Here is a 16,772-nt window from a genome sequence, read left to right as displayed (position 1 = left end):
ATGGGAGTGTACGCCTGTCGTCCCAGCTACTCAGGAGGCTGAAGCAGGAGAATCACTTGAACCCGGGAGACAGAGATTGCAGTGAGCCGAGATCGTGCCACTGCACTGCAGCGTGGCGACAGAGCAAGACTCTGTCTCAAAAACAAAACAAAACAAAACAAAAAACCAAGCTGTGCCCCCACCACCTTGGGCACAGGTTGTCAGGACCTCCTGTGGCTGTGCCACAGGTGCATCCTTAACCTTGGCAAAACTAACTTTCTAAATTCATTGAGACCTGTCTCAGATACTTTTGGTTCACATTAGTAAGCTGCCCTTAATTGGGAGATTATCCGGGACTGTACAGATGAACCCAATGTAGTCACAAAGGTCCTTAAAGGTGGAAGAGAGAGGCAGAAGTGGAAGTAAGAGTGATATGATATAATCAGGCTTGAACTAGACACCGTTGGCTTTGAAGATGGAGAAAAGGGGCCATGAGCCAAGGAAAGTGAGCAGCCTCTAGCTGTTGCAAAAGGTAGGAAGATGGATTCTCCTCTAGAGCATCCAAAAGTGGATAAAACAGGATAAGCACTAAGTTTGTGGTAATTCGTGACAGCAGCCAGAGAAAACTAGGAGACTAGTATCTTTTCTAGAGGGAAGAGTTTCTCTCTGAATCTTAGGACGTAAGTGTTTCAGTTGTTCTGGTACACACAGTTCAAAGTCCAGTCAGAACAAGCTATTCACAGAAGTGATCCAATCTCCTGAGAGCTAGACCAAATAAACACAAGTCCCCCTTGGAGGGAGCCTTTAGGCAGTGGTCTTATGGTTTGCAACAGAATTCTCCAAAATGAAAGCCAGAAGGCAGCACTCTACTGAAAACAATGTGGTTTTCCTTGGATTTTTTTTTTGCTTATAAAAATTTGTTCTACAGAAAACAAGAGTAACAATTGTGAGTTTCTTCAGTGCTAAGAAAGAAAGCATGGTGGCCAAGCACAGTGGCTCACGCCTGTAATCCCAGCACTTTGGGAGGCCAAGGAGGGTGGATCACCTGAGGTCAAGAGCTCAAGACTAGCCTGGGCAACATGGTGAAACCCCGTTTCTACTAAAAATACAAAAACTAGCCAGGCATGATGGTGTCTGCCTGTAATCCCAGCTACTTGGGAGGCTTAATGGAGGAGACCACCCCTCATATTGTCTTATGCCCAATTTCTGCCTCCAAAGAAAGAAAAAGTAAAAACTAAAAGTCAGAAATGAAATCCACAAGCAGACAGCCTAGCGCCACACCCTGGGTCTGGAAGTTAAAGATCGACCCCTGACCTAATCTGTTATGTTATCTATAGATTGCAGACATTGTATAGAAAATCACCGTGAACATCTCTATCCTGTTTTGTTCTGATCTAATTACTGGTGCAGGCAGCCCCTAGTCACCTACTCCCTGCTTGCTCAATCAGTCACGACCCTCTCACACACACCCCCTTAGAGCTGTGAGCCCTTAAAAGGGACAGGAATTGCTCACTCGGGGAGCTCGGCTCTAGATACAGGAGTCTTGCCAATGCCACTAGCCGAATAAACCCCTTCCTTCTTTAACTGGGTGTCTGAGGAGTTTTGTCTGCGGCTCGTCCTGCTACAGGCTGAGGCAGGAGAATCGCCTGAACCCAGAAGGTGGAGGTTGCAGTGAGCCAAGATCATGCCACTGCACTCCAGCCTGAGCACTCCATCTCAAAAAAAAAAAAAAAAAAAAAACGAAGAAAAAAGAAAAAGAAAGAAAGCATGGTTCCTAGGCTTACATCTTCAGTCGATGGCCTTCTCTGACAGTAAATATGAGACAGTGAAGGAAAGAAACTACCGTTTCATAGCTACTGGCTTTTATGTTTCTCTTTTTCGAGACAGGGTCTCACTCTGTCATCCAGGCTGGAGTGCAGTGGCACGATCTTGGATCACTGCAACCTCTGCCTCCTGGGCTCAAGAGATTCTCCCACCTCCGCCTCCTAAGTAGCTGGGACTAAAGGCATGTGTCACCATGCCTGGCTAATTTTTGTAATTTTTTGGTAGAGATGGGGTTTTGCCATGTTGCCCAGGCTGGTCTCAAACCTCCTGAGCTCAAGTAATCCACCCACCTCAGCCTCCCAAAGTGCTGGGATTACAGGTGTGCACCACCATTCTTGGCCCATAACTACTGGCTTTATTTCATGGATTCTCTTAATTCACTCATGATAAGTGGGAAGAAAAACCTACTCAATAAATTTAAAGGTTAAATGGGACACTGGTGCAGAGGAAGAGAAGAAATTACTATTTAATGGACATCAGTGTGCTAGCACTCTGCTAGGTGTTTTCGTATGTATTATCTCATTTAATCTCAAAAAAAGAGCCCAACCCTCTAAAAAGGTATTATTATCCTATTTAATACATCAAAAAAAAGAAAAAAACTTAAATCTTAAAAAAAGTTATGCAACTTATCCAAAATCATCAGCTAGATTTGAATCCAGGCCTGTTCACCTCTTTACCTTATGTCAGACTGGTCTCATTCTTTATCAGCTGATTAGAAATACAGTCACTGTGCAAGTAGAGATTCCCAGTAATTCTCAACAGAAACACTGCCCCTAAGGGTGTCTTAACATGTTATTTTATTATTATTTCTTTTAGAGGTGGGATTTCACTCCATCACCCAGGCTGGAGTGCAGTGGTGCGATCATAGCTCACCACAGCCTCAAATTCCTGGTCTCAAGCTATCCTCCCACCTCAGCCTCTCTAGTAGCTAGGCTATAAGCACCTACTAGGACCACCACACCCAGCTAATTTTTTAAATTTTTTTAATTTTTTTAATTTTTTTGAGACAGAGTCTCACTCTGTTGCCAAGGCTGAAGTGCAGTGGCGCGATCTCGGCTCACCCCAGCCTCCACCTCCCAGGTTCAAGCAATTATCCTGCCTTAGCCTGCTGAGCAGTTGGGACTATAGGCATGCGCCACCATGCCCAGCTAATTATTTTGTATTTTTAGTAGAGATGGGGTTTCACTATGTTGGTTAGGCTGGTTTCGAACTAATGACCTCAAATGATCTGCCCGCCTTAGCCTCCCAAAGGGCTGGGAATACAGGTGTGAGCCACTGTGTCCAGCCTTATTTTTTATTTTTTGTAGAGACAGGGTCTTACAATGTTGTCAGGGCTGGTCTGGAAGTCCTGGGCTCAAGTGATCCTCCTGCCTCAACCTCCAAAAGTGCTGAGATTATAGCTGGGAGCCACCATGCTGGGCTGAAATGTCACTTTAACTAGGAGAAAGACCTCTGGCATTTACTGAGTAGGAGCTGCACAAGGGAAAACTGTCCCACCTCACATGCCAATACCTTTCCTATTGAGAATGGAGAATCTAGAAAGAGGGGTCCCTTGTAGGCACTCTGATAAGAACGCTGAGTAATTGGTGGTGCAAGTAGAAATGGAAGAGGGGTAAAGAGGGTACATGATCTGCTCACCTCTCATATCCAAGGATGGCATTATTCAAATCCTCATTCACCTGAATTAGCTCAACAGTTACATCTTCATTCTCCACCACTACAAGCAGGTCCATGATCCTCTCCTGCATCTCCCGACCTGTTTTATAGAGTTTCTGTCAAAGAAAGGAGAGAGATTTCTTCTTCCACACTTGGAACATTCTATAAAGACATCTGACTCACCAATCTGCACATACCTACAGTCACCTCCACATTAAGCCGCCTGGGGGGCACTACCAGAGTACTTAACTAAAAACAGCTTATCCTTCCTATTCGAAGGCAGTGAGTCATAAACTGATATTTTCCTTTAAAAATCAAAATAGCTGTCATAAGAATAATATGGTACATTGAAAATAATGCTGAACTAAAACCCAGAAGTGTTGTATGGGAATTCTAAATGTAGTGCTTATTAGCTGTGCCATGTTGGGAAAAAAAAAAAACAAAAACAACACATGTTTTTTAAATCTCAGTTTTCTCATTGATATATGAAAATTATACCCCTTGCCACATCTACCTCAAGGGTTGACATAAAAATCAAATGAGATGTGTGTAATGAGGAACTCTATAACTATAAAGCATAAACATAAAATGTTATTGCATTATTAGTGGTAGTAGAAGTAGTTAAAATACATTTACAGTGGCATTATTTTATTTCCTGTTATGTTGTACTTAAACATTTAAGGTTGATAGTTATATCACATTTTGAGGCAAACTAAAACAGGATTAACAAACAAATCATGAATACTCTTATTTGGACTACCTAGAAATATTGCATTAAACCATGACTCCACCTCCCAAGCCCATTTTTTTTTTTTCCTCATAAGCATCAGAGCCATCTACGTCAGACATACTGCTCCAGAATCTTCAGCTGGGGGTGTGAAAATCTACATTTTTTTAAAACAAGCACGCCAAAGTGTTTCTTATGTACACTGATATTTAAGAACTGCTGCCTTACAACTGACTTTCTTTCCAGGCACACCTTTGATTAACCCGAGATGCATAGAACTGATATTAATATTTCCTCAATCCCACCTTGGCTAAAGTTTGTCTGTGTAATAGTACATTAACATCAAGCAAAAACACAGGGATGCTGCATCTCTCAAAAGGAAAGCAACAGAACTCCCTTAAACACCGCACAAGCACATCAGCTTTTTCCCCTCAAGAAAGAAAGACCTGCTGAAAAACGTACGTATGCTTCACGAAACCATTCAGAATCTCAAACAATCTATTACGAGACTGCTGACAGGAAATCTCTAAACAAATAAATCAAACTATTACTAACTGGCATTTAGACTCAGAGGTAAAAGCCACTACCCTCTACAAAATCATAACAAAAAATATTTAAAAGACAACATGACATAAAGAGAAAAAAAAAGGTGAGTTAGACAGATGATAGACTTTCTGATTTTAGACTTGCAATGTGCGGCCAGAAAAACCATCCTATTTGCCAACCACAGGGCCATCTTCGGCAACAGTATAGTGTAGGGGTCAACAGTGTTGTTCTTAAAGCTCCAGAGAGTAAACATTTTCTGCTTTGTGGGCCATCTAGTCTTTGCTGCAACTGCTCAACTCTGCCACTGTAGTGTAAAAGCAACCCTGGAAAACATATAAATGACTGGGTGTGGCCATGTTCTAATAAAACAGATATAGGTGGCAGGCTAGATTTGGCTCCTTTATATACCCCTGGTGTAATGCAAAGAGAAAACTTTGGACTCAGATGCCAAAGGCATGTCCCATATATATGCCTGCTATGGAAATTGGGGAAATGTGGCTAAAATTTAGCCTGAGGTTTTTTTGTTGTTGTTGTTTTGTTTTTTGTTTTTTTTTCCATCTATAATACAAGGAGAACAGCTATCTTGTAAGGTTGTTGTCAGAATTGGTAATGGTGACATTGAAACCCCACAGTGTCTGGCATACAGAGGTAGTCGGTAGTAAATAAATGAATTATGGGTGCTTGCCAAGGTGTCACTAGAAGCTCAACTAGATAATGAACACAATCCTGTAATAGCTATTATCCAGGATCTGATCTTCTACAAAGCAAAGGATTAAGAATGGCATTTAATATAACCCCCATAATGAATGAGAACTTTTCCTTTGTTCTTGCTTTAAAGAGTGTACGGAAATTGGTCTTCTTGTTGCTCACTGGCAGCCTTGCTAGAGCAATGTCAAGATCAAGGGAATGCAATGGCTGATACCTATGACAAAAATGTAGAAATTAATTTGAAATGAATTTGAAGCCAACATCAATAGCCCTCAGTCACATGAAGACACTCCCTTTGCCCTTTCAAGAGACAGATGGGATGGAAACATGAAAGGAATAGCACATCTCAACAGGTCTGCAAACCAGAATGTGAAAAACCTCTTCAAAAGCCAGCCCACTCTCATCTTTGCAATTGACGTCTGTCTCAGAGAAGGGCCAAGCCACCTGGAAGCCAAGCTGAGATCAAGCACCATGGACAAAAAGGATAGGTCAGAGTTCCCCATAGCAGGCACTGCAGGGCTGTGGATGTGGGAAGCCAGGGGGAGCAAGTCAAAATACAGAGCAACAGCTGCTGGTGCATATGTCCATCATGGAGACCCTGGAATTGCCTCCTTTTACACCATACAAAAGCAAAGGCAAGCTTCTAAGTTAAAGTGAATTTAACAATCAATTCCAAAGTCTTTGGAGCAAAACAAAAAGGAGCTCATTAAGAGCTTCCTCTTCTGATATCCAGATGGCTCTTACTCCTCCATAGAGCACTCAGGAATTAAGGAAGGAGATTCCTCTGCACTTTCAATTCCAACTACAGTCATCCCACATTGACCAAGAGAGGGCAACTCAATAAAAAGAAACACAAAAATGCTTGAATATCTCTCTTGAAAGAGCCAAAACAGGTAGAAATGTGTTTGCTTTAAAATGTCTCTGGAAATACTTTCTGTATGGCAATATCCCTATTATCAGCCCATAACATATTTTCTTCATCCCAGTATTCCCCAAAGTGCAAGAAACCCCAATGTCTCTATCTGCTCAGAGTAAATACTCTCCCCACCTACTCTAAAACTGAACATTTTTCAGCTTAACTTGCTCATTTAGTCTCTTTTTCCTTATACAGGCTTCAGTCATATGACAAATTGTCAGCATAATCCTTAAGAAAAGCATTAACATATTAAAGTCCTTCCGACTCTTCTTTCCAACAAAACTGTCTGCAAATAGTACAGGACTTGGTTGCTGCCTTCAAATTGCCTCCTATACCCACATGAAAACACAGTAGGTTAGCCAGGTATACTAGAAAGTCAGTCCTGGGTTCAAAATGAGAAACTAGTTGGTCCAATGGATAGAACATAAGCTCATGAGAACGAAGTTCTCCTTCCAGCTCCACCACTTGTCATGGTGTGGGCAATCATTCTTTCTGTGTATGCAGCCTCATCTGCAAAGGGAGATGGACTCAAAGATGCTGACAGTCCCTTCTACTCTTAATATCTTACACATTTCTGAATGGTAAAGACAAGAATGGTCTGGGAGGATGGCTTTCTTTTTCCTATTCTCAGGATTTTTTTTTTTTTTTCAACTGGTTACAATCCTCATAGGATCAAATTTCAGATTCTCTTGATTTTAAATTTCTCCAGTAAGTTAGAGTAAGGCTTTCTCTAGTTGTCATTTCAAAATCTGAGCTCCCTTTCTAAATACTAGAGCATTCTCTTCTTGTCTTACTGGGGCTAGGCAAAAAAAAAAAAAAAAAAAAAAAAAAAGATTAAAGTGGGAGGTACCAGGAAAAGTCAGCTATTCAAGATAAGAGGAAGGGGACCCAAAGCTGAGTGCATAACACCAAAAAAGCAAATATACAAAACACATGTTGCAACTCTTCATTCCTATGGCCAAGGTGGCTGCCTTTAACTCATCACAACACTTGTTAGACTGGATAGAGCCTCAGAATCATCACGTTCCACTTCAGAAAACTAAAGAAAATCCAGTCCTCATCCCTAATGAAAAGTTCAAAGTTTACAAGCAACACGGTGGTGGGGAAATGTGTCTACTGCACAAAATGGTTTTACTGCCTAAGAGTCTAACAAAGAGCAAGACCCTCTTAGTTAGTAGGGCTTCAGGATCTAATTGTTCAGCATGGGTTGGTGGAACAGAAAGGGGATTCCAAGTAAATATATTGGATTTCAAATGAAAGAAAACAGACAAGGAATAGGTTCCAAAGAAACAGAACAGCTACTAGAAGGTAAGTATAAACAGCCAAAACAGGAAGAAGTTCCAAGTATACAGGCTGTTTTTTGTTGTTGTTTTTGAGAGTGAGTCTCGATCTGTCACCCAGGCTGGAGTGCAGTGGTGCCATCTCAGCTCACTGCAACCTTTGCCTCCTGGGTTCAAGCGATTCTCATGCCTCAACCTCCTGAGTGACTGGGACTACAGAAGTGTGCCACTGTGCCCGGCTGATATTTGTATTTTTAGTAGAGATGGGGTTTTGCCATGTTGGCCAGGCTGGTCTCGAACTCCCGACCTCAGGTGATCCACCCGCCTTGGTCTCTCAAAGTGCTGGGATTACAGGCGTGCTCCACCGCATCTGGCCTCAGGCTGGTTTTATAACAAACCGATACTATAAGACTGTGGTCACTGGTGAAGTATATTTGCGAGAGCAGCCAAGGAATTTTTGAGTGGAGGCTCTTCCTTTCTGCTGGAGAACTTTCCTTGGCCTTCCAGATCCACCGTCCACACTTTCTGCCTTAACTCTGTACCCTGGGGCCTGGCTTGGAGGGATCACACTGCCAGGTCCCCTGTCTTCTTGCTTCTGTGTTCAGCCAGTGGGCATACTGGCTGGCAGGAAACAGGAGGAAAGAAGGAGAATGAGGTCTGGATATTTATTCTTTCCACCCCTTCCACCAAAGGCACCACTGCCTTCACGGCTGCCCTCTCCACATTATCGTTTCTTCTAGGTTCTGGCAAAAGTGCCCTCTTCTTGTCTATGTAATTCTAGGGATATTAGTTAATAATCCAGGGTACTATCAAGCCCTTGTGATTTCCCTGAACTTTATAACATCTTACTAAATAAACAGTATTTTGATTAAGCGTTCTTCAAATTACCCAAATGAAGTACGTCGCCTCTTTGCTAATATACCCTACAAAGCATGAAAACACATCTTTAGAGTAATCAAAATAGTATGATGCCAAGTTAGGCACAAATAGGTCAAGGGATGAGAACAGCCTCTAGAAGACAAGCTTGAATTAGAATATACAGTATGTGATAAAGGGGCATTTAAAACCATCGGAGAAGGCATGAACTGTTAGTGAATGTTATTTGGACAACCAGCCATCAAATTGAAAAAATAAATGAAGGTAAAGTCCCCATCTCATACCAAGAATACAAATTTGAATTTTAAATCACATAAAATCCAGGGGAAGAAAGCTATTGATTCATTAAGCCTGTTTTTACTGAATGATTACATCATGTTAGGCACTAATCTGGGAGCCACAACCTGGTAACGAACAAGACAAGCCTTTTGGCATTTCCATTCTAGTAGGCAAAGACAGCTGACAACCACGCAAGAAAAGCATCAGACACTGTGAGTGCCAGGTGAATAAGTGGTGATGTGATAGGACGGTGGCTAATTTTAGACTAGGGAGTCACAGAAGACCTCTCAGGAGAGTAACATGCTAAGATCAGAATGATAAGAAAAAGTTCGAGATCAGCCTGGCCAACATAGTGAAACCCCATCTCTATCAAAATTACAAAAAATAGCTGGGCATGTTGGCGGGCGCCTGTAGTCCCAGCTACTCGGGAGGCTGAGGCAGGAGAATCACTTGAACACGGGAGGCGGAGGTTGCAGTGAGCAGAGATCGCGCCACTGCACTCCAGCCTGAGTGACAGAGTGAGACTGTCTCAAAAAAAAAAAAAAAAAAAGAAAGAAAGAAAAGAAAAAGAAAAAAGCTGGCCATTTGAAGATGGGGAAGTGTAAGAGTCAGGGATGAAACAGCTCCCCAGCAAGAATGAACTCAGTGCACTCAAGGAATAGGAAGGAGGTTAGCAAGCATGTGCCATGGAAAGAGAAGTAGGCTAAAGATGACCGAGAAAGGCTCTGTGGCCAGATAGAGAGGTTTGCTTTTACTTCAAGTATAATGGGAAGACAATGCAGGGTTTCCAGCAAGGAACAACACGATCTGGTTTACATTTTATTTTATTTATTTTATTTTATTTTTTGAGAAGTAGTCTCGATTTATCACCAGGCTGGAGTATGGTGGTGCGATCTTAGCTCACTGCAACCTCCACCTCCCAGGTTCAAGCTCCCGGGCAGCTCGCTGCCTCAGCCTGCTGACTAGCTGGGATTACAGGCGCCTACCACCATGCCTGGCTAATTACATTTTAAAAAGCTATAATACAACTTTGGGAGTCCAAGGCAGGTAGAGGTCAGAAGTTTGAGACCAGCCTGGCCAACATGGTAAAACCCTGTCTCTACTAAAAATACAAAAATTAGCTAGGCATGGTGGCAGGCACCTGTAGTCTCAGCTACTCCGGAGGCTGAGACAGGAGAATCGCTTGAATCCGGGAGGCAGAGGTTGCAGTGAGCCGAGATCGCGCCACTGCACTCCAGCCTGGGTGATAGAGCAAGACTCCATCTCAAAAAAATAAATAAATAAAATAATTAATTTTAAAAAAGCTATAATACAGACACTCAACTTCATTAGTCATTAGGAAAATGCAAATACAAATCAAAATCAAAACCGTAATGAGATACCACTTCACACCTACCAGAGGGCCATTAAAAAAAAAATAGAAAATAAGTATTCATTGTGGAGAATCTGGAATCCTAATAGTACTGCACACTGCTAATAGAATCTACAATGGTGCAGCCATTGTGCAAAACAGTTTGACAATTCCTCAAAAAGTTAAAGTTACAATATGATCCAGCAATTCTACTCTTAGGTTGATACTCAAGTGAACACAGGTATTCAAAGAAAAACCTGTATGTGAATGTTCATAGCAGCATTAGTTATAATAGCCAACGGTGGAAACAATCTAAATGTCTATGAATGAACTGATATATAAAACGTGGGATATACAATGAAATATTAGGCCATTAAAGTAATAAAATTCGGATACATGCTACAACATGGATGAACCTCGAAAACATTAAGTGAAAGATGCTAGACACAAAAAGTCATATATAATATGATTCCACATATATGAAATGTCCAGCACAGGTAAATCCACAGACACAGAAACAGAGTGGTGGTTATCTGGAACTGATGAAAGGCAGAAAGGGGAGAGGCTGCTTAATGAGCATGGGGTTTCCTTTTGGGGTAATGAAAATGTATTGGAATTAAATAGAGGAAATACAGTTGAACCTTGAACAACACGGGTTTGAACTACACAGCTCCACTGAGAGGCAGATTGTTTTCTGCCTCTGCCACCCAAGACAGCAAGACCAATTTCTCCTCTTCTTCCTTCTCAGCCCACTCAGCAAAAAGATAAAGATCAAGACCTTTATGACCCATGTCCACTTAATGAATAGTAAATATATGTTCTCTTCCTTATATATTTTTTAATTTTAATTTTTAAATTGAGACAGGGTCTCACTCTGTTGCCCAACAATGGTGCAATCACGATTTACTGCAGCCTCGACCTCCCTGGCTCAAGTGATCCTCCTACCTCAGCCTCCCCAGTAGCTGGGACTACAGGCATGTACCACCATGCCTGGCTAGTTTATTTTTTGTAGTGACAGAGTCTCACTATGTTGCCCAGGCTGGTCTCAAACTCCTGGATGCAAGCAATCCTCCTGCCTCACCTTCCCAAAGTGCTAGGATTACAGGTGTAAGCCACTGTGCCCAGCCTTCCTTACAATTTTCTTTTTTTTTTTTGAGACACAGTCTTGCTCTGTCGCCCAGGCTGGAGTGCAGTGGCGTGATCTCAGCTCACTGCAAGCTCTGCCTCCCGGGTTCACGCCATTCTACTGCCTCAGCCTCCCGAGTAGTTGGGACTACAAGCACCCAACACCATACCCGGCTAATTTTTTGTATTTTTTAGTAGAGACGGGGTTTCACCATATTAGCCAGGATGGTCTCGATCTCCTGACTTTGTCATCCGCCTACCTCGGCCTCCCAAAGTGCTGGGATTACAGGCATGAGCCACCGCACCCAGCCTACAATTTTCTTAATAACATTTTCTTTTCTCTAGCTTAAGAATACGTCACATAACACATATTACATAATATGTGTGAATCGACTGTTTATGTTATTGATAGGGTTTCTGGTCAACAGTAGGCTATTAGTAGTTAAGTTTTGGGAAAATCAAAAGTTATACATGAATTTTGAACTACATTGTGGGGTCAGTGCTCATAACTGCTATGTGTTGTTCAAGAGTTAACTGTAGTTACAATGAATGTATATTTATTTTATTTTTATTTTTTGAGATGGAGTCTCCCTCTGTTGCCCAGGCTGAAGTGCAGTGGCACAATCTCTGCTCACTGCAACCTCTGGGTTCAAGCCATTCTCGTGCCTCAGCCTACTGAGTAGCTGGGATTATAGGCGCCCACCACCATGTCCGGTTAATTTTGTATTTTTAGCAGAGACAAAGTTTCACATGTTGGCCAGGCTGGTCTCGAGCTCCTGACCTCAAGTGATCCACCCGCCTTGGCCTCTCAAAGTGCTGGGATTACAGATGTGAACCACTACGCCTGGCCACTACGCCCGGCCCTGAATGTATATAAATGCCACTTAATTGTACTCTTTAAAATGGTTAATTTTATGTGATATGAATTTTACCTCAATTTAAAAAATGCTATATAGAATTTTTTTTTTTTTTGCACAGCACTGTATTCAATATCCTGAAAACCTTTCTCATAACAAAATACCTAAAAATGCTAGATATTAAACATATTTTAACATTTGTGCCTACACTTTCAAGAAAGCATGAGAAATCCTCAAAGGCTCAAAACCAAATAAGATCTAAAGACTCAAGCAGCAGTGAAGAAACTGGTTCACAAGGCATTCACCTGCCAATCTCCAGTAGAGTCCTCGGCAGACGCAAAGGACAAAGCCCAGGGTGCGAACAAGATGGGGAGCTGAAGCAAAAACCCCTCCTATACTCAGGTGGAACCCCTGCATGACTACTCCCCGTGAAAGTCAGCGAATCAGAAAAACCTCAGCCCCACAAAGCGAGATGGCAAGCCAAACCGTGTGTCAGCGTCGGTTCTTGGTGGAGAGAGTGAAAATACATAATTTTCCTGAGAAATCTAACAGCCTTACTACGTCCTCATCTCTAGGGATCAGGCTGCCTGCCTTCAAAGTTTAAAAAATCCTAATGAGTGCTGATTATTTTTCTTCTAACTGCAGAGGTTCCTAGATTCTTTTGGAAACCAGCAGTTATTTGAAGGAGAGTCCTTTTTTCTGGCCTCAACAGCCACTCTGGAAGTTCCCTGCTCCTGAGTTAGCAGCTCAGGCAGCAGAGGACAGAGGACAGTTGTTTTCCTCACCATGTGAGTGCCCAAGGCCTATTCATTCTTGCTCTGATTTTGAGGTTAGTATGGGCTGCTTCTGGGAAAAGTCCTTTGGAAGGGTCTCTTTCACCTGGGTGGGGCTGTGAGCTCTGAGCTGGTCTGATCCCACCTGCTTTATCAGGCACTGAATAGTCTCACTGTTCTGGAGGCCTGATGGTCAGTTTAGCCTTTTCTGTAATCCTTGGGGTTTATTTTTATTTTCATATTTCTTCTGTCATTTCAATGGGATTTGGGGAAGAAAGAGGATGTAAATTTATTTTGGCAAGCTAAAAAAAAATTGTGATTATTGGTTGGTTTGGGGAGAAAAATGCCTGTTTTACAATTCACATAGCTGATTTCAGATACTTTTATTCCTTCTTTACAGTTGTACTCCTTCCATCAGAGTATGCCTGTGGGCCCTCACTGACATCCAACCTGGGTGCTGCCTCTGCTGATGACTCCCTAAGCTTATGCTGAAGCCTCCAAAAGCCCCTGCAGTTATAAGGGGGCAGCCAACCAGGGAGCCAGTAGTATCTGGGGGTTCTAACTGTACTGACCAGACTCCTTCAGATGGGTAGGAGAAACCTTTGAAAAAATACACCCTAACGAATTCTTTATGACATAGGGTTAGAGGGGGAAAAAATAAATTAAATAAATAAATAAATAACCAAAACCAAAAACACCAGAAAAAGAATTCTGTTTCCCCACAGTCTATCTTTGCTGATTTCATTCTGAAATTCTTAAATCAAATATGCTTCTTGTCCTTTTTCTCCATAGAAGATTTAATTGAGTTATTTCAGATCAACCATAGTGGAGTTATTTAGATGTAAAAAAAAAAATTATTTGTCAAAAGAAATTAAGAATAGCACTCCCCACACCAGATCTTTATATGTCACTAACAAAAAGCATACAAAGAAAAATAACATTCCACATTCAACAGTCTCTATAAACAAGCTGATCCCCTGTCAGAACCTACTCAATTTGAATTGGCCGTGAGTAGTATTCTCATGTTGATTTATAACCTAAGACTCTTTACTATTCAAGGCAAAACACAGCCCTGAGCTCTGGCATTAAAACAGCAACCAACCAATTAGCATTATCTAATTCAACCAAACATCTGCACCCAAACACCCTGAGACAAAGCACTTCAGATTGGAATAAAATATAAACCTGGATTCACATATTTAAATGAAATGTTTCAGTGTTTTTACTGAAGGATTGTTTGCCACAGATGGATAAGAATATGAGAAAAAATCATAAATCATTTCATTTTAGAGCTCTGAAAGGCCCAGGAAGACCAGGTGGAACTAGAAATATTGCTGTGGCTATTTAAAAAATATTATCTGCCACATATCCGTTTACTTTGATATTTTTCAATTTTAGTTTAACACACGTGTTAACATCATAAATTAAAAAGTTTATATCTGGAAAAGCCTCCATTGTGGATTACTACCTTTGAAATCTATTTAATGACGAATTTTCCTTTTTACATCCCATATAAAGAGGATGTATTTAATATTACTCTTGCTTACTGTCATCTAAGCTCTTCATTTTATACATAAACTAAGTCCAGTGATAGTAAATGACTTGCCTAAGGTCAAGAACCCCAAGGATCCTTAGCAAAATGTTACAATTCTAAGATATTCCAAAAATAATATACTTAAAGCCACGGATCCAAAATATTGATTTATTTATCAAGGTATACTACTCTGATGTTCTGCAGAATATTAGCAGATATTTGGCAAATTGGGATTCTTTGGTTAAGTAAGTTTATAAATGTTGGGTTAAACAAAGACTCTTAGCTATATCAATGAACTTTCTGCATCTCCAAGAGGAGAAATACAGTAGACAATTGGTTTTACAAACTTATTTGACCAAAGATGCCACTTTCTACCCACAGAACATAGCATACAACCAATGAGAAATACTCTCCTAAGTTGTTTTCTAGAGTCTTGTCTTGCTTCCTGAGAATTTGTCATCACAACACCACCAGAAGGATTTTTCTAAAATCTGACCTGATTATGTAGCCCCTTAGCTTATATCCTTTCAACAGCTCCCTTCTGCCAGTCTGGTTAAGCCCACCCTTTGGCATGGCATGATACTCCATTACTTGTACAGGTCAGCTCTTACCTCACCTGGAATTTTATACTCCCACATTGTGGTTTAAATCCTCTTCTCCTCCCTATACACCTGAGTGATACCACAAACTCACATCCATTAACGGTGGGGTGGGGCATGGCAATGAGTTCCTTAAGAGGAATATCTGAGTCCCCTGTGGTCTCTGGGTATAGGCTTGCATGGATATGGGAGAAATGACTTCTGGTTTTTTTGTTTGTTTTTATTATTTTTTAAACAACCCTTTAAAAAACCCTTCTGAGCCTGGAGACAGCACAAAAGAGAGCAAGGCCCAGATTTGGCCCATAGGCCACAGTTTGCTAACTCTTGAATTAGAGGACAGCACAATTCAGGACACTCAAGGTTACCCACAATGAGTACTGCCTAGAACATGGAAGGAATATGAAGGGTGCTCCATGCCTAAAAGCCAGAAGCCAAGAAACACAAGGGGCTCTAACAGATTGGTTGAGGTATAGCAGTGAAATAACCAGGCAAGACAACCCCTGCTCATGCCCCTTCCCTCATTTGAGACCAGATAGCTGAGAAAGGAGTAATGTTTCCAGGTGGAAACAATGATTGGGACAGAGGGATAGGGTATTATTACTAGGCGCTAGTAGCATTCAGGAAAAAAATAGAGAATACATAATCCAGAAGACCAGCCATAAATGGATCCCAAACAGCATCATCCCATGTTGCTATACCATACTCTGAAAACATTATCAAGCACAGCTGTAGCAATTACATCCTCTCTTCAGCATGGGTGAGCTCAGCAGAGAATGCAGACCAGCTGGCAGAGAGTCTCAAACAAAAATGAGCTCACTATCAGCAATCCAGCTGAACACTGGAGAATGCAAATTAAAAAATGAACAAAAAATTTGCAAAGGAGAGTCCACAGAACAAACAAAAAAGTGGCATTAAATATAATTATTATCCTTGGAAAGATAAAGAAAAGTAGAGCCATGAAATGAAAGAACTATTATAAAAATCCAACATATTTTAAAAATATTTTAAAATTATGTACATATTTGTATATAGTAAATATTTTTAAAGTACATATTTTTAAATATAAAGAAATTGTTGAAACATTTATTAGGACTGAATAAGCAACTCAATGTACAAGTTTTAGAGAAATACATTAAACAGAGAAATTATCCCAGAACTTAGAATGAAGAAACGAAAAGTATAAAAGAAATGTTGAGACAAATGAATCCAACTGGAAGTTTCATCATCTTAAAAAAGTTCCATAAGAAGAGAACAGAAAGAATGTAGAAAGGCAATATTTAAAGTAGGAACTTAGAATTTCCTAGAATTAAAAATACACATAAGTCTATAAGGCAAAAAAGCGTATCATCTACTAAGGAGGATAAGTGAGGAAAACAAACATCTCCACACATGTACATATATCTGAGAGGGAACAGTACAATTTCTGAAATATTAAAGTAGAAAAATAACAAATGCAACTAGAAAAAAGTATTATAAATCAAAGGATTAAGAAGCAGAATAATATAATACTTCTATCAGCAATTAGTGGGTGTAAGAGAACAATGAAGCAGTATCTTCAAAGGCCTAGAATTTTGTGCCTAGAATTTTATATCTAGCTAAACTAACCTGCATTTAACATGACAATCAAAGGACATTTTTGGATATGCAAGCACTCAAAGTTTGCACCAAAGTTTACCAACATGGGTGTACTTCAGCAAGGAAAAAACAAAGTATTCACGACAGCAGTGATATCTAAGAAACAT

The 16,772-nt window shown here is 40.8% G+C and overlaps 1 protein-coding gene across 8 annotated transcripts in view; it reads right to left on the bottom strand.

The window, feature by feature from the left end:
• TOM1L1 (target of myb1 like 1 membrane trafficking protein) overlaps positions 1-16,772 on the bottom strand; it is a 62,799-nt gene that overhangs the window by 28,715 nt on the left and 17,312 nt on the right. For all 8 annotated transcript variants that reach the window (XR_009215056.1, XM_032162789.2, XM_058444664.1 and 5 more), the window contains one exon: positions 3,442-3,575. Coding sequence is in view for 7 of the 8 variants with exons in the window: in XM_032162789.2 (XP_032018680.2) it covers positions 3,442-3,575 (134 nt within the window). In the remaining variant the exon portion in view is untranslated. The remainder of the gene's footprint in view (positions 1-3,441; positions 3,576-16,772) is intronic.

The sequence above is a fragment of the Hylobates moloch genome, unplaced genomic scaffold, assembly GCF_009828535.3.
Source record: "Hylobates moloch isolate HMO894 unplaced genomic scaffold, HMol_V3 SCAFFOLD_10, whole genome shotgun sequence".
Taxonomy (NCBI): Eukaryota; Metazoa; Chordata; class Mammalia; order Primates; family Hylobatidae; genus Hylobates; species Hylobates moloch.
This window is presented reverse-complemented; position numbering and strand designations above follow the sequence as displayed.